At 43.1% G+C, this 24,427-nt stretch overlaps 1 protein-coding gene across 2 annotated transcripts in view; it reads right to left on the bottom strand.

Annotated features, from left to right (window-relative positions):
* The window catches only part of LOC132207572 (utrophin-like), a 152,660-nt gene that overhangs the window by 77,218 nt on the left and 51,015 nt on the right, over positions 1 to 24,427 (bottom strand). Inside the window, exon 1 of one of the 2 annotated variants that reach the window (XM_059643526.1) lies at positions 17,066 to 17,830. The exons of the other annotated variant lie outside the window; for it this stretch is intronic. Within the exon in view, the coding sequence (XP_059499509.1) occupies positions 17,066 to 17,105 (40 nt within the window). The 5' untranslated portion in view covers positions 17,106 to 17,830. Of the gene's footprint in view, positions 1 to 17,065; positions 17,831 to 24,427 lie in introns of those variants that run through there. 2 annotated transcript variants of the gene reach the window in all.

The following is a 24,427-nucleotide window of genomic DNA, read 5'->3' as shown; positions in this document are numbered from 1 at the left end:
CATTTAATCAGGTAGAAGGATGGTACCACCTACAATTCTGCTTAGAGCCAGATTAAATCCATGGTGAGAAGACTTCTACATAACTTCCCAACTTCGTTGCGAGTTAAAGTCCCTAACTGAGCAACTGACGCACACATACATCATCCCACAACAACTGGTATTGACTCAACAGTGGGCAGGGGTGTCACCATTAAGAAATGTAACAGGCCTTCAAAGGCATTCAATGTGCAACATCAAGAAGGGGAAGCGGCGTGCTAATGGTGGTTCACTCAATCCTGGCCCGAGATCTAGCAATAATCGTAGGTTGGTTGCCATGGTAACAGAGATCATCACCTCCCAAGTGACACTGCTGCTCAGTACACCTGCTGGGTTCTGGTTAGCCAACAGCTCATGGCGAATGAAATCGCACCAGATCGGCCGCCGGTCTATTAAGTGCCAGAGGGGAGAAAGATGTAGCTGCCGACGCATGAGAGGAGCAAGGTCAGGATGACATACCCCTTGAGGGCAGCGACCTGAGGCTGGTGTTCCCCTGAAGGGAAGATGGTTGGGGCAAGCCATTCCCTCATCAGTTCTCGAGTCAATGGCCTAGACCCTCGTCGCTTCCACAGGATTCCATCCAGAGGCTAAACAGCTGCCTATTCATCAGTGCATGCAACTTCTTCAACTCTGATTCACAGCTGGGCCTGCAGGTAAATCTGCAAAACCACTGTCCCAGAGTACAGTTTCTTTGCATAAAAGGCACATTTTCAAGCTAGGAAGTCAAGGTTAACCAATCTCTTCCAACCTTTAGAACTTTTGATGTTGGAAGTCAGTCAAGTACAAAGTCGCAGCTCATCAGGAACTAAAACAAAGTTGCTGGAATAGCTCACCAAGTCTGGCAACATCTGTGATGGGGAAAAAAAAGCAGCGTTAACACTTTGGGTGCGGTTACCATTCCGCCACTCATCAGGCATGTTTATTACTGGAATATTAATTGAGTAGAAACTAAACAAAATTGGATAAAAGGCAGGAGATGGAGAGTGGTGATGCAAGGAAGTTTTCCATCATGGAGACCTGTTGCCAGCAGTGTTCCACAGGGATCATTGCTGGGTCTGCTTTTGGTTGTCATTTATATAAATGATTTAGATGAGAATATAGAAGGCCTGGTTAGTAAGCTTGCAGATGATACCAAAATCGGTAGTACAGTCGACAGCGAAGAGGGGAAATGCCAGTTTTAAGGAAAGGTCACCGGACCTGAAACGTTAACTTTGTTTTTTCCTTCAAAGATGCTGCCCGACTTCCTGAGCTTTTACAGCAACTTTGTTTTTGTTCATAATTTACAGCATCTGTAGTTCTTTCGGGAGTTAGGAAGGTGTTTCATTACTCAGACCTTTGAGGAGAAGAGTTGGAATGCCATGTTGAAGTTGTACAGGATATTAGTGAGGCCTCTTCTACACTGTTGTGTCCAATTCTGGTCAGTGTTCAAGGAAGGATATTATTAAGCTGGAGAGGGTTCAGAAAAGATTGGCCAGGATGTTGCCAGAAATGGATGGTTTGAGATTTAAGGTGAGAATAGACTGGGGCTTTTTTCACTGGAACATAGGAGGTTGAGGGGTCACCCGATGAATGTTTATAAAATAATGAGGGATCTAGATAAGGTGAACGCCAAATGTCTTTTCCCTACTGTGGAGGATTTCAAAACTAGGGGGCATATTTTTAAGATGAGAGGAGAAAGATTTAAAAAGGAAATGAGGGGCAATCTTTTTACACAGAGGATTGTTCTAATGAGTTTTGAGAAGCTTTGTAGCTCAGGTTGAGGTTCTGGATGTGAGTTTGCTCGCTGAGCTGGAAGATTCGTTTTCAGACGTTTCGTCACCATTCTAGGTAACATCATCAGTGAGCCTCCGACGAAGCGCTGGTGTTATGTCCCGCTTTCTATTTATCTGGTTAGGTTTCCTTGGGTTGGTGATGTCATTTCCTGTTCTTTTTCTCAGGGGATGGTAGATTGGCTCCAAATCAATGTGTTTGTTGATGGAATTCCGGTTGGAATGCCGTGCTTCTAGGAATTCCCGTGCATGTTTCTGTTTGGCTTGTCCTAGGATGGATGTGTTGTCCCAATCAAAGTGGTGTCCTTCCTTATCTGTCTGTAAGGATACGAGTGATAGTGGGCCATGTTGTTGGATTGTTCATATGTGGAATGAACTTCCAGAGGAATTGGTGAATGTGGGTACAGTTTCACTATTTAAAAGACATCCAGATAAGTACATGAATAAGAAATGTTTGGAGGGATATGGCCGAGTGCAGGAGGCAGGCAGGACTACTTTAGTTTGGGATTATGGTCAGCAAGGACTAGTTGGACTGAAAGGTCTGTTTCGTGTTGTGTCACTCTATGATTCTATAAATACAATTTTATTTAAATGCTAGCGTTATCTTCTTTAGCATTGATCAAGGGTAGGTTATGGACAAAATAGAGCTTTGTATTTAGTCTGATCTCAGCTGTTTAAGGAGACTGGTGAAGTCTTTCTTGTCAGAAAAGTGGCCTAAAAAGTCATAAACAGGAAACAAATACAAGATTGGGTTGCCTCTTGAGGTTAACCACAGAGCTATGTAAATGTTTGGCTCACATTCAGGAGGACTTTGCAATGTGTGACTTACTGGTGTTTTATACCACTACAACAATACGATGGATTTGCTTTACAAGAAAAATGGTGAAGGGCTATTTTGTTTCACTTTGTAATTTACTACACACTATCAAGGTCATTGATGTTTGACATTGAATGAATCAAATTCCATTTTAGTTGAGGAATCGAGTGGTAATATCAGGTTTGGCCTTTGAAATGACAAGTGTTATGATCCCAGTTGATGATGATACTGGACAATTCAGATCCCAGGGTGAGATAAATTTTCATTCTTTTTACTGTGGTATTCAATTACTGAAAGTGCTCACAAGCGGATGCCTATGTGTATTTTTAACAGAAGAACACAGAAAATTATTAGATTAAAACCCACCTCTTGTCCTTCTCACTGCACACGGTATAGGTGTACAATTCAAACTTAAAACTTGCGCAGCATTCCTCCAGTATAGAATCCAAGCTCACAAATAACATTATTATGTGAAGGCTGTTCAATATTGCTCTCCAGAGAGAGAAAAATGTTTTCACTTTCTATTAATGTTCTCTTATCATTATTTTAATTTTACTTGGATGGATTTCATTTTAACAGCATTGAAACCTTCATTTTTTTTAGTTTTATGAATCACAGAAACCCAGTAAGCAGGTACAGCAGGTATTAAGGAAGGCAAATGGAATTTTGGCATTTGTTGCTAAAGAAAGCGAGTATAAAAATACAAAAGAAGGTTGCTGCAACTATGCAAGGCATTAGTGAGACCACACCTGGAGCCCTGTGTACAGTTCTGGTCTCCTTACTTAAGGAGAGATGTCATTGTATTGGAGGCAGTCCAGTGGAGGTTCACCAGGATGATTCCAGAGACGAGAACCTGTCTTAAGACAGACAGAGTAGTTTCGGCCTACATTCTCAGGTGTTCAGAAAGATGAGAAGGGATCTAATTGAGGGATATGAAATGTTCAAGCAGATTGATAAAGTTGACATGGAAAGGATGGTTCCTCATGCGGGCAATAGAACAAGAGGTCATAGGTTTAGCATAAGGGGAAGAAGGTTTAAAGAGTTGATGAAAAATTTCTATGCTGGAAGGGTCATGAATCTCTGGAATTCACTCCCTGAGAGGGCATTGGGGGGCTGTGACATTGAGCAAATTTGAAGAGGAGATAGAACGATTTTTGAGTTCATAATGGATTCAAGAATTATGGAGAGCAGGTAGGAAACTGAAGTTGCAGCAGAGATAAGATCAACCACAATCGTATCAAACAGCGGGGCTCGAGGAGCTGAATTGTCTTACTCCTCCTAGTACTTCAGTTCATTATCATTTTTGGCTTGGAGCTGTGAACTGTGAGCTGAGAGTGACCTTTGGACTGTGAGCAGCAGCTTATGTGAAAAAAGAAGAAACAATTTGATATTTGTTTCTGAGGCTAGGTCTGGAAGTTAATTGCAGGTCAATTCTTCTTCCAAGAAAACTCGATTGATGTGTCACTAACAAAGAGAAACCAATATTGAACTGTCTTTAAATCAGAAGGATTGTCCCTGCAAAAGCTACAGGACAGAGGTTTGATTGCCAACTGGTTGTCCTCCCATTATCAACTTAATCTAAGTGAAGAGGTCCTCTGTTACAAGTAATAATTAAATATCCCCCCAAAGCCTACTGAAAGGTATTTGCATAGCTCAGTGTTTTCAGAAACCAAGACAGAAGCTCAGAAATTACTGGAAACGCTCAGCAAGTCTGGCAGCATCTATGGACAGAAGTTAGAATTCACGTTTCCGATCCTGTGACACTTACTTAGAAATAAGGAATCCTGAGGAAGGGTAATCTGACCCAAAATGTTAACTCTGTTTTCTCTCCACAGATGCTGCCAGATCTGCTGGTTTTTTTACAGCAACTTCTGTTTTTGTTTCTGATTTACAGCATCTGTAGATTGTTCAGATTTTAGCTTGAAGATACTATCTCATCTGACTGTGAGATTTCAGATGATGGACAAAAACAAAATTTCCGGAAAAGCTCAGCAGGTCTGGAAACGTCTGTGAAGGCAAAAAAGAGGTACGATGTCAGATCTGGTGACCCTTCCTCAGAACTGACCAGAGGAAGGGTCGCCAGATCTGAAATTTTACTTTGTTTCCTTCACAGATGCTGCTGGACCCGCTGAGCTTTTCCAGCAGCTTTGTTTTTGTTCCTGATTTACAGCATCCACAGGGCTTTCCGTTTTAAAGATCATGCAGTCTGGTTAAGTAAACTGGCCAGTTACACTTGATTTATTTTTTTCCCTTTAATATATTCCTTAATTATATCTGTTTGTCTGTCTTTCTGTCTTTGTTAGAATGGGGGCTAGAATCAAAGAAGATGATGTTTAAGTCATGGGCATTCATCAGAATACCTTTTTGCTTAACTTTCTTTGAAAAGATACATATTGTTAATAAATTGTAAAATCTTTTGTTTAAGCTATAAACCTGGTGTCTGGTATTGTTATGCACAAAGTCTGGCACTGACTTTTCAAAAAATCTGATTAGGAAACATTGGGATCAATTTTGAACGTCACCAAATACTTCATATCAATGTGTTACGAACAGAGGCAGGGAAGCTGATTTAATACGGCTGTGACTTCAGGTCATAAAATCAGTAATAACATCCTTCTATGAAATAAATAAAGACAGTCTATCACAATCTCTTACTGATCAAGTTCACTTTGATTATGACATTAATTTCTCACAGTATTTGTACTTCATAAAGCAACCACATTGATATTGTCTCTAATTCAGATAAGTGGGCAAGTTAAGGGCACTGTGACAGTCAGCCAGTGTTACTCAGAGCAGCGGATGAGAGCTCTGTGACGGGCAATCAGTGTTACCGGGAGGAGGGAGTGAGAGGCCTGTGACAGTCAGTCAGTGATTCTGAGAGGAGCGGGTGAGGGCCCTGAGGTAGTCAGTCAGTGTTACTGAGAGCGGCGGTTGAGGGCCCTGTGATGGGCAGTGTTACTGAGAGGAGTGGGTGAGAGCCCTGTGACAGTCAGTCACTGTTACTGAGAGGAGCGGGTAAGGTCCCTGTGATGGGCAGTGTTACTGAGAGGAACGGGTGAGGGCCCTGTGATGGGCAGTGTTACTGAGAGGAGCAGGTGAGCACCCTGTGACGGGCAGTGTTACTGAGAGGAGCAGGTGAGGGCCCTGTGACGGGCAGTGTTACTGAGAGGAGCGGGTAAGGTCCCTGTGATGGGCAGTGTTACTGAGAGGAACGGGTGAGGGCCCTGTGATGGGCAGTGTTACTGAGAGGAGCAGGTGAGCACCCTGTGACGGGCAGTGTTACTGAGAGGAGCAGGTGAGGGCCCTGTGATGGGCAGTGTTACTGAGAGGAGCGGGTAAGGACCCTGTGATGGGCAGTGTTACTGAGAGGAACGGGTGAGGGCCCTGTGATGGGCAGTGTGACTGAGAGGAGCAGGTGAGCGCCCTGTGACGGGCAGGGTTACTGAGAGGAGCAGGTGAGGGGCCTGTGATGGGCAGTGTTACTGAGAGGAGCAGGTGAGCGCCCTGTGACGGGCAGTGTTACTGAGAGGAGCAGGTGAGGGCCCCGTGATGGGCAGTGTTACTGAGAGGAGCAGGTGAGCGCCCTGTGACGGGCAGTGTTACTGAGAAGAGCGGGTAAGGTCCCTGTGATGGGCAGTGTTACTGAGAGGAATGGGTGAGGGCCCTGTGACTGGCAGTGTTACTGAGAGGAGCGGGTGAGGGCACTGTGATGGGCAGTGTAATTGAGAGGAGCGGATGAGGGCACTGTGACAGTCAGTCAGTGTGACCGAGAGGAGGGCATGAGGGCCCTGTCCAGTCAGTCAATGTTACTGAAAGGAGCGGGTGAGGGCCCTGTGACAGGCAGTGTTACTGAGAGGAGGGGGTGAGAGCCCTGTGACAGTCAGTCTGTGTTACCGAGAGGAGCGGGTGAGGGCCCTGTGACAGGCAGTGTTACTGAAAGTAGGGAGTGAGGGCCCTGTCCAGTCAGTCACTGTTACTGAGAGGAGCGGGTGAGAGCCCTGTGACAGTCAGTCAGTGTTACCAAGAGGAGCGGGTGAGGTCCCTGTGACAGGCAGTGTTACTGAGAGGAGGGGGTGAGAGCCCTGTGACAGTCAGTCAGTGTTACCGAGAGGAGTGGGTGAGGTCCCTGTGACAGGCAGTGTGACTGAAAGTAGGGAGTGAGTGCCCTGTCCAGTCAGTCACTGTTACTGAGAGGAGCGGGTGAGAGCACTGTGACAGTCAGTCAGTGTTACCGAGAGGAGCGGGTGAGGGCCCTGTGACAGGCAGTGTTACTGAGAGGAGAGGGTAAGAGCCCTGTGACAGTCAGTCAGTGTTACCGAGAGGAGCGGGTGAAGGCCCTGTGACAGGCAGTGTGACTGAAAGTAGGGAGTGAGGGCCCTGTCCAGTCAGTCACTGTTACTGAGAGGAGCGGGTGAGAGCCCTGTGACAGTCAGTCAGTGTTACCAAGAGCAGCGGGTGAGGTCCTTGTGACAGGCAGTGTTACTGAAAGTAGGGAGTGAGGGCCCTGTCCAGTCAGTCACTGTTACTGAGAGGAGCGGGTGAGAGCCCTGTGACAGGCAGTGTTACTGAGAGGAGGGGGTAAGAGCCCTGTGACAGTCAGTCAGTGTTACCGAGAGGAGTGGGTGAGGTCCCTGTGACAGGCAGTGTTACTGAGAGGAGCGGGTGAGAGCCCTGTGACAGTCAGTCAGTGTTACCGAGAGGAGCGGGTGAGGGCCCTGTGACAGGCAGTGTTACTGAAAGTAGGGAGTGAAGGCCCTGTGACAGGCAGTCAATGTTACTGAGAGGCGCGGGTGAGGGCCCTGTGACAGTCAGTCAATGCAACAGAGGAGCGGGTGAGGGCCCTGTGACAGGCAGTGTTACTGAGAGGAGGGGGTGAGAGCCCTGTGACAGTCAGTCACTGTTACTGAGAGGAGCGGGTGAGAGCCCTGTGACAGGCAGTGTTACTGAAAGAAGCGGGTGAGGGCCCTGTGACAGTCAGTCAATGCAACAGAGGAGCGGGTGAGGGCCCTGTGACAGGCAGTGCTATTGAGAGGAGAGGGTGAGGGCCCTGTGACACAGTCAGTCAGTGTTACCGAGAGGAGCGGGTGAGGGCCCTGTGACAGGCAGTGTTACTGAGAGGAGTGGGTGAGGGCCCTGTGACACAGTCAGTCAGTGTTACCGAGAGGAGCGGGTGAGGGCCCTGTGACACAGTCAGTCAGTTTTACTGAGTCGAGCCGGTGATGGCCCAGTGACGGTCAGAGAATGTTATTGAGAGGAGCGGGTGAGATAAGGCTCTCACTGAAAAGCATGCATACGAGCAGAGACCTGAGTGGGAACACTGGTTTGTGTTCCCTCCAATTGAGCAGGCGGATGAATAAATTAAAAGCAAAGATCAGTGTTCTGTTCAGTTAAGGTATGCCTGGAATTAAGCTCTGACCCATGATTGGTGCATCCTACACTACATGTCAAATGCTGAGTGCTCCTGCTGGTCTGCATGACCATGTGTACAGCAGGTGCCTCTTATTGGAGCAACTGGAGCCCAGGGTCTTGAGCAACAAGTGGGAGCATTTCAAAGCATTGGTGAGTCTGACAGGTTTGTTGATAAAAACCGAAAGAACTGCATATGCTGTAAATGACGAACAAAAACAACGTTGCTGGAAAAGCTCAGCAGGCGTGGCAGCATATGTTGGAGGAGAAAACAGAGTTTAGGTTTCCAGTCCGGTGACCCTTCCCCAGAACTGATGGTGGCTGGGAAAACATCGGTTTCTATGCAGAAAATAGGGAGGAGGGTAGTGTAGGGAGTAAACAATAGGATAGAGCCCAAAGAGAGAGAAAGACAGGTGGACAGATAAAGGAGTTGCAAACAATCAGGCTGGGAGGGTGAACAGTTGTGAATGGGGACTGTTCGTCACTAACAACAGGGAATGTGTCGTGGCAGGCTGCGTGGTAACAAAGCCTGGTGTGTGGGGTAGCGGGAGCTGGGATATGGGAGAGTTTAGGCCCTAAAATTACAGACCTCAATATTGAGTCTGGAGGGCTGTCAGGTCCTCAAGTGGAAAATGAGGTGCTGTTCTTTCTGCTTGCGCTGGGCTTCAGTGGAACACTGTAGCAAGCCAGAGACAGAGGTGTTGGCCAGGTTTGTTGACAGTATATGTTTCAGGGTGTTGTTTTGTGATTGAATGCAAGTTTTATCAGGAGAAACTGATAGGCTAAGTGCGTTTTCCATGCAGCAGAGGAGGCTGATCGACGTATACAAAATTATGAGAGGCATAGATTGATTGTGAGAACCAGTAAATGAGTTTAAGTCAGAGGGCATAGATTTCAGGTGAACTGTCAGCTATTTAGAGGGGATCTGAGGCAAGTGTTTTCACCAAAAGTGATACAAACATGTAATATGCTGCCTGGCAAGGTGGAGAAGGCAGGTACGCTTGCAATATTAAAGAAGCAACAGATGAGCATTTAAAGGGCCGGCGTATGGTCGGTAATGACTCAGTGCAGGTAAATGGGATTAGTAGTTTGATGTTTGTTAGTTGGCATTGATGTTGATTAAGTGAGCGTGTTTCTGTACTGCATGACTTTATGAAGCAGGAAAGGAGATATCAGAGGTCCTGGCAAAGATTTTCAAGTCATTTCTGGCCACAGCTAAGGTGCCAGAGGACCGCTAATACTCTCAGCAGAGAGATCTCGGTGTCCATGTCCACAGATCCTTGAAAGTTGCCACTCAGGTTGACAGGGCTGTTCAGAAGGCATACAGCGTTTTAGCTTTTATTAGTAGAGGAATCGAGTTCTGGAACCAAGAGGTTATGGTGAAGCTGTACAAAACTCTGGTGCGGCCGCACTTGGAGTACTGTATACAGTTTTGGTCACCGCATTATAAGAAGAATGTGGAAGCTTTGGAAAGGGTGCAGAGGAGATTTACTAGGATGTTGCCTGGTATGGAGGGAAGGTCTTATGAGGAAAGGCTGAGGGAATTGAGGCTGCTTTCATTCGAGAGAAGAAGGTTGAGAGGTGACTTAATTGAAACATATAGGATAATCAGAGGGTTAGATAGGGTGGACAGGGAGAGCCTTTTTCCTAGGATGGTGACGGCGAGCACGAGCGGGCATAGCTTTAAATTGAGGGGTGAAAGATATAGGACAGTTGTCAGAGGTAGTTTCTTCACTCAGAGAGTAGTAAGGGTATGGAACGCATTGCCTGCAGCGGTAGTACATTCGCCAACTTCAAGTACATTTAAGTCGTCATTGGGCAAGCATATGAACATACATGGAATAGAGTAGGTTAGATGGGCTTCAGATTGGTACGACAGGTCGGCACAACATTGAGGGCCGAAGGGCCTGTTCTGTGCGGTAATGTTCGATGTTCTATAGATGTGTTGTCTTTGGGCTTTGTATTTTGACAAAAGGTTAAGTCATAACATGAGAGCCCACGGTGTTGGAGGTAGCATATTAGCATGGATACAGATTGGTTCATAGGCAAGAAACAGCAATTGGAGATAAAGGGTTCTTTTTCAGTTTGGTGACCCATGACCAGTGGGGTTCTACAGGAATCGGCGGTGGGACTACAACTGTTTACAACATATATTAGTCATTTGAAGGAAGGAGGGTGGATCCTGACAAGTAGTTCAGAGGGGATAGATTTTGAGATGAATTCTAAGTTAAAATGTTTGAGTCAGCGAGTGAGTGATTAAGTCTGGAAGGGTGAGGAACCAAATGGCATGTAAGACAGAAGTGAGTTTGATATGGTTAAATAGAATGTATTTCATTAATGTGGGCAGTGTATAGAATAAGACGGATGAGCTGAGTGTACAGACAGGCATGTGGGAGTATTATATCATAGCTAAAACTGAGGCGTGGTTGAAAGATGGGCATGATTGGCAGCTCATCACTTGTCGTTTTCGGGTATTCAGACCAGATAGAGAGCAGAACAGACAGAAGAGTGGGCCATGTAAAGAAGGTGGGTCACAATATTGAACAAGGAATCAATGAAGAAGGATTATAACTTGGAAGGATCACAAAGCAAAGTTATATGGAAGGAGGCAACAAACATAAAAAGGGCAAGCTTACTGTTGTGTGCTCCTGAACAGTCTGAGAGATACAGGATTGAAATATAATTAAATTTCAGACAAGGGTAAGAATAATAAGGCCGTAATAGGGGACTTTAACTACCCAACCACTCACTGGAATAGTTTAAGTTTGCAAGGTAGGAAGGGAGCAAAATACTTGAGTTGCATTGCATTCGGGGGCGGGGGAGGGGGGAGGGGGGGGCGGGGTGTGCACAGTTCTGGACCGAATATTTGGTAGTGAATCCAGGCAGGTCGAAGGCATATCAGTAGGAGGTTTGTCCAAAGCCAAACTCTGTCGTCACGCGGGTGCCAGCAGTCACTTCCCCGAGAGCAAACCCTGCGATGTTGACAATTGCTGGCCAAGATAGAGGCGAGAGAAGCAGTTGCAACAGCTGGCAAATATCCACTCTGACTTTCATGTCAGTAATTGTCACTGTCTAATTCCTCACTTCAAGGTGAGGTGAGATACTCATGAGACCTAAATACTCGCACAAAGGCCTTTTGTTGCACACGAGTGAAACTCATCTCTCACCGTTGAAACCTTTGATGGAAAACTGGATTTTTTTTCTCAAAGCCAAGTATTTCTTTCTAATCTTGTCATAGTTTTTCCAACTGATCCAGCACTGCCCACATCATCCAGAAAGGCTGGGAATATTTAGCCCACTGTTAGCTTCACTGATATTTTTACAGTAAATCCAGGCCATCATGGACTACCAGAACACATGACCAAAAAGTCCCAGCTATATCTCTCTGTTTGTGATGTTTATTAAGGGCTAAACAGGGAAACTGTCTTTGAAGGACTGGACAAAAAAATGTTGGATTCAACAAGTTAACAACATTACTGTTTTGCCTTCATGTAATATACTTGCAGTGCAATCAAATATTTCAGACAGAATCAATTAAAGATCTACTAAGGCAACCTGAACAGGCCTATCCAGTTGTTGATTCAATCAGATTTGGGACCTTTGGCCTTTGACAAACCAAACAATGACTATTATAGAATGGGTTGGTAATTCTTTATTATCTACAAGATTTAGGGACAACAAATTGTCATAGTGGCATAAACTCTATAAATGGAAAGTAGAGTTTTCATTTCTGTCGAGTTTAACAAGGTTTAAGATTGATAGCTTAATCTGTATTAGGCTGACTCTTGAATAACATTACCAAAGAAAGTTTCAACATATTTGCCCCCAAAAAAGTCAGATATTTTGTATATATAAATCCAGGAAATAGTGGAGATGTACAGCAGATTAATCAGCAAGAAAAAATATGTTGATCCTTCATTTTTTTATTCATTTGTGGGATGTGGGCGTCACTGGCTGGCCAGCATTTCTTGCCTATCCCTAGTTTCCCTTAAGAAGGGGGTGGTGAGCTATCTTCTTAAACCATTGCATTCCTCCTGCTATGGGTTGACCCACAATGCTATTTGGGAGGGAATCCCAGGTTTTTGGCCCAGCAACAGTGAAGGAACAGCCCTTTCATTAAGTTATCATCTCTTGCGTTTTCAGCATATAGAATACTGCCAAAAACAGACACAATTTGCCACAGCTTTCCACTTTGCACTCATCAGGACAAATGCAAGAATGCTAAGTTTCAAAGGATCATAATTTATAGCACAGAAGAAAAGGGCTGATCGATTGACAAGTTGACTCGAACTAGTCCAAGTGTTACCGCGCTATTGGGTAATTTTAAAAAAGTGCAGAAATTGGACAAATCACTTGGTTCAGGAGAAAGCACCTGTGAATGTAACTAGGTCGCATCTAGCTCGAACGAATAAGATACATTACAAGATTAACCAATTAAATTGTTTTTTAGTGCAGCTACTGACACACACTTCGGATTCTTTGGTAAGCAATGCCCCAATCACAGAATCACATCTAATGCCATGTGAAACAAAATGTCTGCTAACAAGTAGCTGATCAAATTAAACATGTTCTTTCAGCCATTCACAATAGGCTTGTGCTCACGCTCAATCAGCCTACGCTTGCAAGACCCAAAGGCGGCCAGAGTCAGGACAGCAATCCGAACATTGATAGCCATGTAAAACTCTATGCCGTCAGGTTACGCTCAGAGAAGAAAATAAAACAGAATGTGTGGAAAAGTGGTCACACAAGAATGGAAGCAAGAAAATCCCTACAACACTCTGAAAGGCACAGGCAGGAACCACCATGGGTGGCACTATAAAATCAAGTCAACACAAAGAGGAGACATGAGAGTCATTTGGCAGAAAATATAAAAAACAACAAGCTTTCTCCAAATATCTATCAAGAAGGGCAAACAAGACACCACCACAATTAGGAGTAAGGTGAAAAAGTGGCAGCATTATTACTTTCAGACTTCTGCATACATGCAACAAACCAAAAGAATTTGAAATAACAAGGCAGAGGTTTTGGCGAAATGGCATCAGACCCAGTTCTAGATATTGGTAGTCCTCACACTGACCGGATGAAAAGGCAATATAGACATTTTCTAATCAACCTGTTACACACCTCTGGAGCAGGTGAAACTTAAACTTGTTGGTCTAAAGACAGGGACACTATCACTGCACCACAAGGGTCCTGTGAAGACACAATGTAACAAACACACACAAGTAATACCTAGGTGCTACATAATTTGTCGCAAAATGTTAAGAAACAATTAGAAAGATCAGGGAACACTGGCCTCTATTACAAGGGGAACTGAAAAAAGGTGGGAATTCTAGCTGCCCCAATATACAGCAGGGTATAGTTTTGACCTCCTTCCTTCAGGATATGTTTATATTGGAAGCAGTTCAAAAGAACATTCTTTATGTTGATTCTTAGGGTGAGAACTTGACTACGTGGAAAGCCTGAGCAAGTTAGGCCTTAACTCATTGGCGATTAGAAGAATAAGAACTGGTCTTTTTGAAACCCAAGATTCTGAGAGGTCTTAACGGGGTAGATGCCGAAAGGATTCCAGGACTAGGCATACTGTTTAAAATTAAGGGGTCTCCTATGTAAAATAGGATGAAAAGAAAATGTTCTCAGTCATCAGTTTGGAATTCTCTGGCCCAGCTCGCAGTGGAGGCCAGGTTCCTGACTAATTCCAGGTTGCCTCACAGATTTTAGAGTTCTGGAGTTGAGGGCTACGGAAGGCAGGCAGGAAAGTGGAGTTAAGGCCCAATCAGATCAGCCATAACACTGAAAAATTCAGCAGGGTCAAGGGATAAATGGCTTACTCCTATTTCTAAGATCGATTTGGGCTTTGACTGAAGTGCCATTAAAAATCACCGATTCAATATTTGCAGTGGTGACTAGAGAAAATGTTTAAGTAAAAATGTGACTTTATATTTAAGATATTGAAGTTGCACATGGATTTGCAAGGCTATATCAAGGTTCTTAAATCTTGAGAGGAAGCAATTCACTTTGTCACTTTGGTTCCCTGCAAGCATTATCCACAATTCGCCCCACTCCATTTTCCCTTCTCTACAACTCTACACTTTTTTCAGCTTTGTGTAAATAAATTCCTTAATGGAACTTGCTACAGACTGTGCTTCTAATAGTCTAACCCTGCCACCTACAGAGACTTTCGAGTCGGTGTATGAGAACTGTTGAGTATGTGTGTCTTTATTTCTGTGCAGCCATTTAAATTATAACATTTATTCTACCTTGTTTCTGTGTCAGTTCTCACGACACATGCTGAATTTCGTCTGCCACACTAGATTTTGCATCTGGTATAAAGTATTTCGTTCCTCGTTCCATCTTACAGGAAAGATGTGAATTAATGGATGGATCCCAAAGCAAGAAATCAAGGTTGATTCTTACAATGAGTTTCAGAGACAGTAGGAACTGCAGATGCTGGAGAATCTGAGATGACAAGGTGTACAGCTGGATGAACACAGCAGGACAAGCAGCATCAGAGGATCAGAAAAGCTCATGTTTCAGGCCGAAACCAATCAGAAGAATGGTCTAGGCCCAAAACATCAGCCCTCCTGCTCCTCTGATGCTGCTTGGTCTGCTGTGTTCATCACCTCTACACCTTGTTATCTCTCTTTTTTCTAAGAAGTGCTGATTTGTCGGAGCAATTTCTGGTTGTGAGGCTTTAATGTCTCTGAAAAAGATTCATGAGGGACCCTTAATGGAAAATAAATATCAGAGATTTATTGGGTTGGGCAAATTCCCTCAAGAATAATGCCAACTGCATGGACACGATTCCCATTCCAACTGAGGTAGATCTGGAATCTGCCTCCTCAGTCTGTCCCTAAAAGTGAAAGGGAATAGCAAACCACTGCTGGTGAAAAATAAGATTGTCAAGAAAATTGCTCAGGATCAAGCATCTGCAGATAATGAGCTTAAAACTTGCCTTAAAGCAATCCACACATCAATGATTGGAAGAACGAAATGAAAGAAAACAGATAGAGGAGGCTCTTGGTTCCAGAATCAAACAGAAACTGATGAAAGGCTTGGAAGGAATGGCTAGCTAAAGCAACGGTCTGCTACTATCAAAAACACTGCACTTTTAAGAAGCTACTAAGCCAGAATTAGGTTATTTTTAAACACACAATTAGTCTTCAACCCTTATTTCCCAAATATTGAGTGGGCAGTGCCGTGGATAAGTGGTTAGTTGTGCTGCCTCACAGCGCCAGGGACCTGGGTTCGATTCCCCACTTCGGCAGCCGTCTGTGTGGAGTTTGCACGTTCTCCCCATGTCTGCGTGGGTTTCCTCTGAGTGCTGCGGTTTCGTCCCACAGTCCTAAGGCATGCAGGTAAGGTGGATTAGCTGTGGGATGTGCAGGATGACAGGCATAATGTAGGGGGATAAATCTGGATAGGCTGCTCTTTGGAGGTTCGGCGTGGACTCGATGGAGCAAATGGTCTGCTTCCACACTAAGGATTCTATGACTGCTGCATGAACTGAGCTCTACCTTGAACGTAATATTCAGTCATACATTTGATCTACTGCTTTGCTCTGTGCCATGGTTCGCACACTGTGAAAACTGTATGAAATGCAATGCAAATGCAACACAAATGCTTTTCACAGTGTGTTAAACTCCAGAGACATTAAATTCAAATAAACAAAATCTCTCTCTCGCTCAACAGGCATCTACATGAAGGAAACAACCCCTGCACAAGAACTCAGGCTTTAATCAGCTAATAACCATGATATGTAACACCTTACTCCTCCCCCATGTTTATGCATCAATTTGTTAATTCCATAAAAACAACATGCTTGGTTCTTGCAGACAGATACAACCCCACTTCACAGTCATTCTGCCTTTGGGTACAAATTTCACTCAAAAATTAATTCAGCATCTTTTTCGCTTATCCTGAAACTGCAATAAAAGCCAAAAACATCCTCTTTGACAATTCCCCTTTTTAACATGATAACAAGACCTTATTCTACTAATTCAAAAATTGTTGCCATAGAGATGCCAAGGGCAGGAGGTCAGGAAATGAAATGTCAGTTCAATCAATCCAGGTACCTGACAGCAAATGGATGCTCGTATAAGCATCATCCACTCTCTGGTCCAACTTTACAATGCTGTGAATAAGGCACTCTTGTTAATCCATACTATATGGATTTCTTTCACTAAATTAGCAGTGGAAATTAGGCCACAGTAAAAGGTCAGCAAAACTAATTACAAACTCTCAGGCATATGAATAATTCATGCAGTCGATGGTCAAATGCTACTAAGTTCCAGAAAATTGAGAAAACTCCCATAAATTGTGGCCCCAATTGTTTGGCTGGAAACCATGGCCAGAACAGGTTTCTTGCATTTCTCCACAGTAAATACTACTTCAAAACAATTAGAACAATGATAAATGGAACACACATGTATTCGATCAATGCATTTAAAACTGGTGAATAACTATCCTCCTCAATTAAAAGCTGGATAGGTTTATGGGGTTTAAAGCAGAGTCTATTTAAGAATGACCACTGTATTTACTTTCAGCTGTTCGAATATATAAGAGAATCATTACATGTTTAATTTCTCAATTTAAACAAAGACATGGCACTCCACAGCAGGATATGCTCTCTGTAAATTGTGACAGGCATCTCTGGTAATTAACTAAAACACAAATCAACTATTCCACTGACTTTTCCCAACATTTGAACACACTTTGTAGTTCTCTATAAACTTAACATAAATGTACTTTGACTTTTACTGCTGTTGTATGTTCATAAAATTCCATTATGCGTGGCACTAACACAGTTTTCAACCTGCTTAGAAACGGATCAACAACACATTGAAGTATGTAAGAGAATGTGTGCTGTGGTATTAACCACTGCATCAACAGAAATTAAACGCAAAGTGAATAACATGGAATGAAGAACTAAATATTAGGCCATTAGATAAAATCATGTTTTTCTTACTATACCTGTTCAATTTTTCTTAGCAACTCCTGCAAGCTGAAGTTCAGGCCATTCATCATTATGTCTCACCTTGACACAGCCGACATCTTTCTGCAATAGGTTGTCCCATTACTGCTGTTGTGCTGCAGTTTTACATCTTCAAGAAGATTACCTCCTGTTTTAACCTGTCCTCATGTTTCTCTTACACACTAAATCCATCAGATTGTGGTTTACATATTAGCAGTTTCACACATCCATCAATTCAAAAGAACTCGTCCAAAGATACCCAGATCCAGGGTGCTCAGTAGTCTTTTGCGGCTTTCAGCCATCTTCCATTGTGCTTTCTTCGTCCCAGGCAGTTCTCACCCTAAAGTTCAGTCAAAGACTTTGCTAGTTCTCGCTTCTTCCAACAGCCCAGCTGTTTTTCCTTTAACGTACCCAATTTTGGGGTCCGTCTGAATCAAACAGTTGGTCTAAACCGCTGGCAATTTGGAAGTCAAAAATAACTGACCGATCGTCACATAAGAAATTTTTAAAAAGGACTTTCTGCGCAAAGGTAAGAAAACCAATCCTCGAAGGGAGTCTATTGTAAACATATAACCAAACAGTGACATCAAATGGGACTTCAGTCCCCAGGGCAAGGAAGACCACAGCAAAATACCAGACCACTCCCAATGATCTGTAAATTAATGTGTTCATGTAAAAGTCCCTCAGATTTATTACCATCTTTGCTACAGGCTGAGAGTTCAGAGATCTGTGCCCATCAGTTCCACTGTGCTTCTCTACCTCATACTACAGATCACTGCACTGCCTAGTTTAATACGAGGCCCTCAAGCTCTTATTCAACTGCTGCACTGAATGCCTGCCGTAATCTTCTATTCCTAGCTGCTGTTTATTATGTTAATCAGCATCCTGCAGCCTCCTTGTTCTCTGAAGCCAGGTACACTCCTGTTTCCTGAGGCCTCATTTTTGGCAAGACTTCAGTCCTGGAGATATGAGCAAAGAGCCAGAACCTGATTTAATAAACAGTAAACATACACCCAAAAAGCATATTGCAACATACTCCTGCTGCTGGCTTTCAGTGTAAAACTCTCTCTACTGAAACAAAAAGCAGATCTAAGTTTTCAGGTACTCAGAGATTTGTTACATGTTTTACTCAACGTAACATTGACATTTATTGCAGTACTGAGCTGAAAAGCTTTTTTGTTATTTCTGACTAGCCTTCTCGGTTATCGACATTCTACTCAGCTTCTTTTGTTAAGAGATATAAAAGGTAAAGTCACCATAGACTCAAAGGAGCATGGGGCAAGAGATTACTGGTGGTGAGCTTAACCTGAAGGTCACCATGCCTCTGAGCTACGGGTGACGTTGAAACATTGGGAAATTCATGGTAACCTCAGCCAGTGTCGGAAGTGAACCCACGTTTTTGGCATCGCTCATAAACCAGCTGCCCAAACAACTGAATCAAATCCCAGTACCTTTATCTATACTGGTACATTTAGTGGCACTCGGGGCTTGAGGCTGCATTTGCATAGATTGCAGTTAAGGATACATTTCAAGCTACAGAGGTAAGATTCAGTCAAAATTAGAGAATCCCACGTTGTGCAATGGATCTCAGATAGCTAAGAGAACTGAGTGAGCTTTAACCTGCTGTAGCAGTAAAGGTCAAGTTAAGACCAACAAAAGAGGATTTTGTTTCTTTCAAAGCTCCAAATTTACTGAAGTTGTTAGAGTAGGAGCCCTTTAAGTATTAAAGTTACCTGTAGATATAAATTCATATGTAGCTGAGAAAGAGGTGACACGGTGGCTCAGTGGTTAGCACTGCTGCCTCACAGTACCAGGAACCTGGGTTCAATTCCACCCTCAGGCAACTGTCTGTGTAGAGTCTGCTTGTTCCGCCAGGTGCTTTGGTTTCCTTCCACTACCCAAAGATGTCCAGGACTGGCCATGCTAAATTACCTCATAGTGTCCAGGCTAGTTGAGTTAGCCATGGGAAATGCAGGGTTTCCTGGATCGGGTGGATCGAGGTGGGATTGTCTTCAGAGGGTCAGTGTAAACTCAATGGAATGAATAGCCTGCTTCCACACTGTAGGGATTCTATTCTATTCAAATGACAGTGAACTAAAATGTTTAATCATTCTTGTAACTGTACAGTCAATAAAATGCACTAGAGGCAACTACACCTGGGCTGTGTGGAGAGAGACAATGGGAACTGCGGATGCTGGAGAATCCGAGATAACAAAGTGTGGAGCTGGATGAACACAGCAGGCCAAACAGCAACCTCCGAACTTGTCTGATGAATGGTCTCGGCCCGAAACGTCAGCTTTTGTGCTCCTAAGATGCTGCTTGGCCTGTTGTGTTCATCTAGCTCCACACTTTGTCAACTCTACACATAGACTGTGTAGTTTATTTTGCAATTACTGGGGCTTCACTCCCCTACGCTTACAGTTCCTGTTCTGACAAAAATATTCCTGTAAGAATCAGTGTTAAAAATTTTAAAATTAATTGGAATTTGTCATTCGTTCCCTTCGCAGGATTTATAATTGGCGTCTCCCTGACATTTTAGATTTGGCAAAGCTGTTATTATTTAACAACCAACAAATACAAAACATTTGATTAATCCTGGAAAAATAACACAAATGAAGCAATGCTCCACTGCTTGGGCCTACATTACAAAGGCTTACAATACAACTGGCACGGAATGTCCCTCTGGGAACAGCACATTTGCACAACTCCGACAGAGGCTTTGCAAAGAACAAACCAAAAATATACCAATTGATAAATATTTATGTTAAAATCTACTACAGATTAGAGAGCATTAGTCAACTATAGAACATTGCAAAGTTTCTCATAAGAACATCTTCACCCAGAGTGCCAGATATGAACCATAATTTTGAGTAGGTTACTGCATTGACATTTGAAAACACACAATAATGCAAATAAAATCAATATCTCACTTACTTAATGAAATAGTTCCACAACTGCAGATTGAGTAAAAAGGTTTGGAGAATCAGCAAATTGATTATCTTTGCCATCTGACACAATGTTCATCAAATCCAACCTGTTTTGATGAGATACTTTTGACTGTATAATCATCCCTCCGTACGAAAGCCTCTTCCTTTCCATCCATTGAATTCAGTACTCTCTGACTTTGGAGTGAACTGCACATTAACTGCCCTGGGCAATCTAAAAACATTTCCGAGTTGAAAACTTATGGCCAACTCCCAATGTAAATAGATTTCTAAATATACAGTTATTAGCTGAGAAAATGGAAGCAGGTTCACTTACATGCCAATGTACAGGCCTAAACATGCACTTTAGTTTTGAAAAACTGAATGGTGGCTGGGAAAACGTCAGTTTGTATAGGTAGAAAATGGGGAGGTGGGTGGGGTCGGGAGCAATCAACAGGGTAGAGCCCAAAGAGAAAGACAGTTGGACAGATTTAGGAGTTGCTACTGATCAGGCTGGGAGGGTGAATAGTTGTTAATGGGGACTGTTAGTCATTAACAATAGCGGGTGTGTCGGGGGAGGCTACATGGTAACAAGGCCTGGTGTGTGGGGTGGGGGTGGCTGGGACATGGGAGAGTTTAGGCCCAAAAATTATTGGACTCAATATTGAGTCCGGAGGGCTGGAGGGTCCCCAAGCAGAAAATGAGGCGTTGTTCCTCCAGCTTGCACTGGGCTTCACTAGAACACTGCAGCAAGCCGGAGACAGAGATGTTGGCCAGGGAGCAAGGTGGTGCATTGAAGTGGCAGACATGTTTTTCAAAAATCTGATCTCAGATTTAGTCACGCCCTTCCCTCCACCAGTTTGTCACTGTTAGAAAATTTGGCCAGTTCACATTAAACCCCTGAGTCCATGTTGGTGGTGGTAACTACAAATAGGCAAGATCCTAACATGATCCTAGGACACCCCAGCAAGTACTCTTACCGGTCTCAATCTTGATACCACTTCTCAAATGAAAACTCATCGCTTCAGCCAGTTTCAATCCATTCCTGTGTTTTGTTTTCATTCCACCACAATGAGCTTCAATAGCTCTGTTACATGGAATTTTGCTGAAGTTTCTTTTTTAAAGTCTAGATATATGTCAAATCAGGTAATGATCTAAATGAATTGCGAAGCAGACTCATAGATCCAAATGACCTTATCCTATTTCTGCATCTTGGAATTCCCACAGTCTACCTGGAACATGATTTCCTCTAAAAGTTCAAAGCGGTTAGTCAGCCAGACTGCCCCCTTCCAAACCTACATGTTGGCCAATGTTAATTAGATTAGCTGTTCGACCCTGAAATTCACTCCTCACAATCATTTCCAGTATTTTACTCCGATCTTGGTTAAGTGTAACGAACTTTAAGTTTTAGAATCCTTACAATGTGGAGACAGGCCCTTCGGTCCAAAAAGTTCAGTTGGATCCTTGGAACATCCCACCCAGACCCATCCCCCTAAAACACACCTAATCTACACATTCCTGAACACGATGGGCAATTTAGCATGGCCAGTCCACCTAACCCGCACATCTTTGGACAGTTGGGAGTAAACCGAGCACCCGGAGAAAACTCACACAGACACAGGGAGAATGTGCAAACTCCACACAGACCGTCACCCAAGTCTGGAATCAAACCCGGGTCCCTGGTGCCAAGAGGCAGCAGTGCTAACCACTGCACCACCATGCCGCCCTTAAAGACATGTCCTTTGAGTCAGAAACGAACCAGCAACCAGAAGATCTTTTTGGATCTTTACTTGAAAGTTAACCTGTTTCCAATTTGTATCACAAGATATTCCCAGAATATAATTTCCTCCTAACAATTACCAGCACCTCACAAATAAAATCCCTTGGCTCCCTCAACACCTGAAATACTTGCTATTAAAGCCACTTGCAAAACTCAAGACTGCATTCTCAACAAAGCAAAATGGAAAGTATTTTATTGAAAGAACGAACTACCTTCTGAATCTCCTTCCCTTGCTCTCCACTTTTCATCTCTGAACTGATAGATTGCCACAGCACATACCAGTAGAAATCAGGAGCCATAGACAAGAGTGATCTTTATCATTACTATTCCGAGGTCCCACAGACAAACTACTCTTACGTTGAGTTGATACAATGTAGCCCTGGAACTATTTTGTTACAAATCAATAAGGCACTTTCATCACAACAGGAGCAGATTCAATGCTGTCAGTTATTTCAATGCCCTCTCATTTTTGAATGGTTTTTCGTTACTTCATTATTATGTGTTACTGCTTTAGTGCATCAGCAGCCAGGTAACCAACAAATTCTCTGATGTATCACTGGCAATTATGGACTTTGGACCAGGTTCATTTATGCTTTGATTTTTCTCTCTCCTTCTACTTTCAGGAATCCCAGTGTTTCTTTGCCTTCCAACTGACCTACCAGTGTTCAAGGATATTGTTTTCCATACAGCAAGATATTATTTTCAGAATTATACCCCCAAAATATAATCTAGCAATTTAACACAAGAAATTCAACTGGCATACGCCAGCGAGAGTTATCACATTCATAACCCTTATTACAATTGTTTGTAGATTCTCCACATCCTCTCAGCATTGTCTGGCCAATACTTTCCTCCATTTACTGTGTTAACAGCAAAGTCACAAAGTGAAATTATATTCTATTTGTGTCAAATTTCAGAAGTACAATGGATTCAATGGTAAACAAATACTAACTCAAATACAGCAGCTATAGATAATCAGATTAACCTTCCAACCAAAGCAGAGCAACAACCAAACGACAGACTGCCAAACTATACACCCAAAACAACAGCAAATTCAAAATAAGAAAAGCCATGATTAAACTGCTCTCATGAGAATGCACTTGATAACTGCACTCGGATACAGGGAAAAATACCAAGCCTGGAGGAAAAGCGCAGCATACCCATAAGGTAAACTCAGGTTGCTGAAGGCATGCTTCACAAGAAATAAATTAAAGAAATTTTGGCTTTGCTGCTGGCAAACACAGCAAATGGCTGGTGAAAACAAATGAGACGTTTCTGAGGGAAGGCTCAACTTCAAAAACATGTGCTCTAAAGAATCAACATGACAAAACAAAATCAGAAAATCAGATGACACCAAAAACAGAACTTGCTGGCAAAGCTCAGCAGGTCTGGCAGCATCTGTGAACAAAAATCAGAGTTCACGTTTTGGGTCGGGTGACCCCTCCTCAGAACGCAACCCTCTTGTTTGTCCGTTTCTATGCATAATGCAAAATGTAAAACAGTTGTCTAATTGCAAAGATTTTCATCATGTTTTAGTATTTCAGCCAGAACATACAGCTTATTAGATGATTAAATTGGTCTTTCATGACAAGCCTGCTCAGAAAGTTGTGTCTAAACTGCAGTGGGTAATCACTTCGGCAATGCTGGATGTGTCAAAATGCTGCTTGGCCTTCGGTGTCCATCCAGCTCCACACTCTCGGATTCTGCAGCATCTGCAGTTCCCATTATCACTGATACAATTTTGTGACTTACCCATTTTCAAACCAAATATTTCAGAAGATATTCTAGACAATAGAAGAAATCTGTTAAATTACTTTATGTTGAATCTTTCAGGGTAATACTAAGAGTATGTTTTTGCATGTTACAGTTTTCAAATCAGATGCACAGCAACAGGATGCCTCCAAGTATTTCTAAACAAGACAGATGTGATTTTTTGTGGTGGCACAGAAGCAGAACAGTTGTTGCCAGTCTCCAAAAGTCTATTACTTTAGCATATCAGAGTCTCTGGGGTAATCTCACAGCATACTCATGACAAGATCACTCTCAAAGCCACACACAAATCAAATCTAATTCTAGACGGATTCTTCTCTTTACTTCTATTTATTTTAAAGCAAACATTTGTACAGAAAAGAATTTTACAATCAGACTGTTTGAATCAACTGCTTTAGAAAAAGGCCGACAACAAACACACAGCACGCAGTTCTGGGCAAATTATTGAGGGTCTGTCTACCAGTCCTAACTATTTCTTCATGAGGACCATAAATCTTTTTGAATCCTTATATTTCCTTGTCGACCTTGTCAGCATTTCATGATAAAGTACATATAAATGCTTAAAACAAGTCAAAATCCTGGAATTCCCTCCCTAATGTCATCGCGAGAGTAGCTATATCACATGGCATGCAGCGGGTTAAGAAAGCAACTCACCACCACTTTCTCAAGGGCAACTCAAGACAGGCAGTGATGTCCATATCGCAAAAGTGAATAAAAATTGTATATTGAAATAAAGATACACAATAGTAAGTCTCACCTCAGGTGAGGAAACTACTGGAAGCAATTCTGTGGGACAGAATCAATCCACACTTGGAAAGGCAGGGCAGTCACGGTTTTATTGAGGGGAGGCCATGTCTGAATAACTTGATTGCATTTTTTGAAGAAGTAACCAGGTGTGTACAAGAGGGGATTACATTTGACATAATCTACTTGGACTTCAGCAAGGCTTTT

The sequence above is a fragment of the Stegostoma tigrinum genome, unplaced genomic scaffold (assembly GCF_030684315.1).
Source record: "Stegostoma tigrinum isolate sSteTig4 unplaced genomic scaffold, sSteTig4.hap1 scaffold_102, whole genome shotgun sequence".
Taxonomy (NCBI): domain Eukaryota; kingdom Metazoa; phylum Chordata; class Chondrichthyes; order Orectolobiformes; family Stegostomatidae; genus Stegostoma; species Stegostoma tigrinum.
Note: the sequence above shows the minus strand (reverse complement) of the source record. Positions and strands in the feature narration are given on the sequence as shown.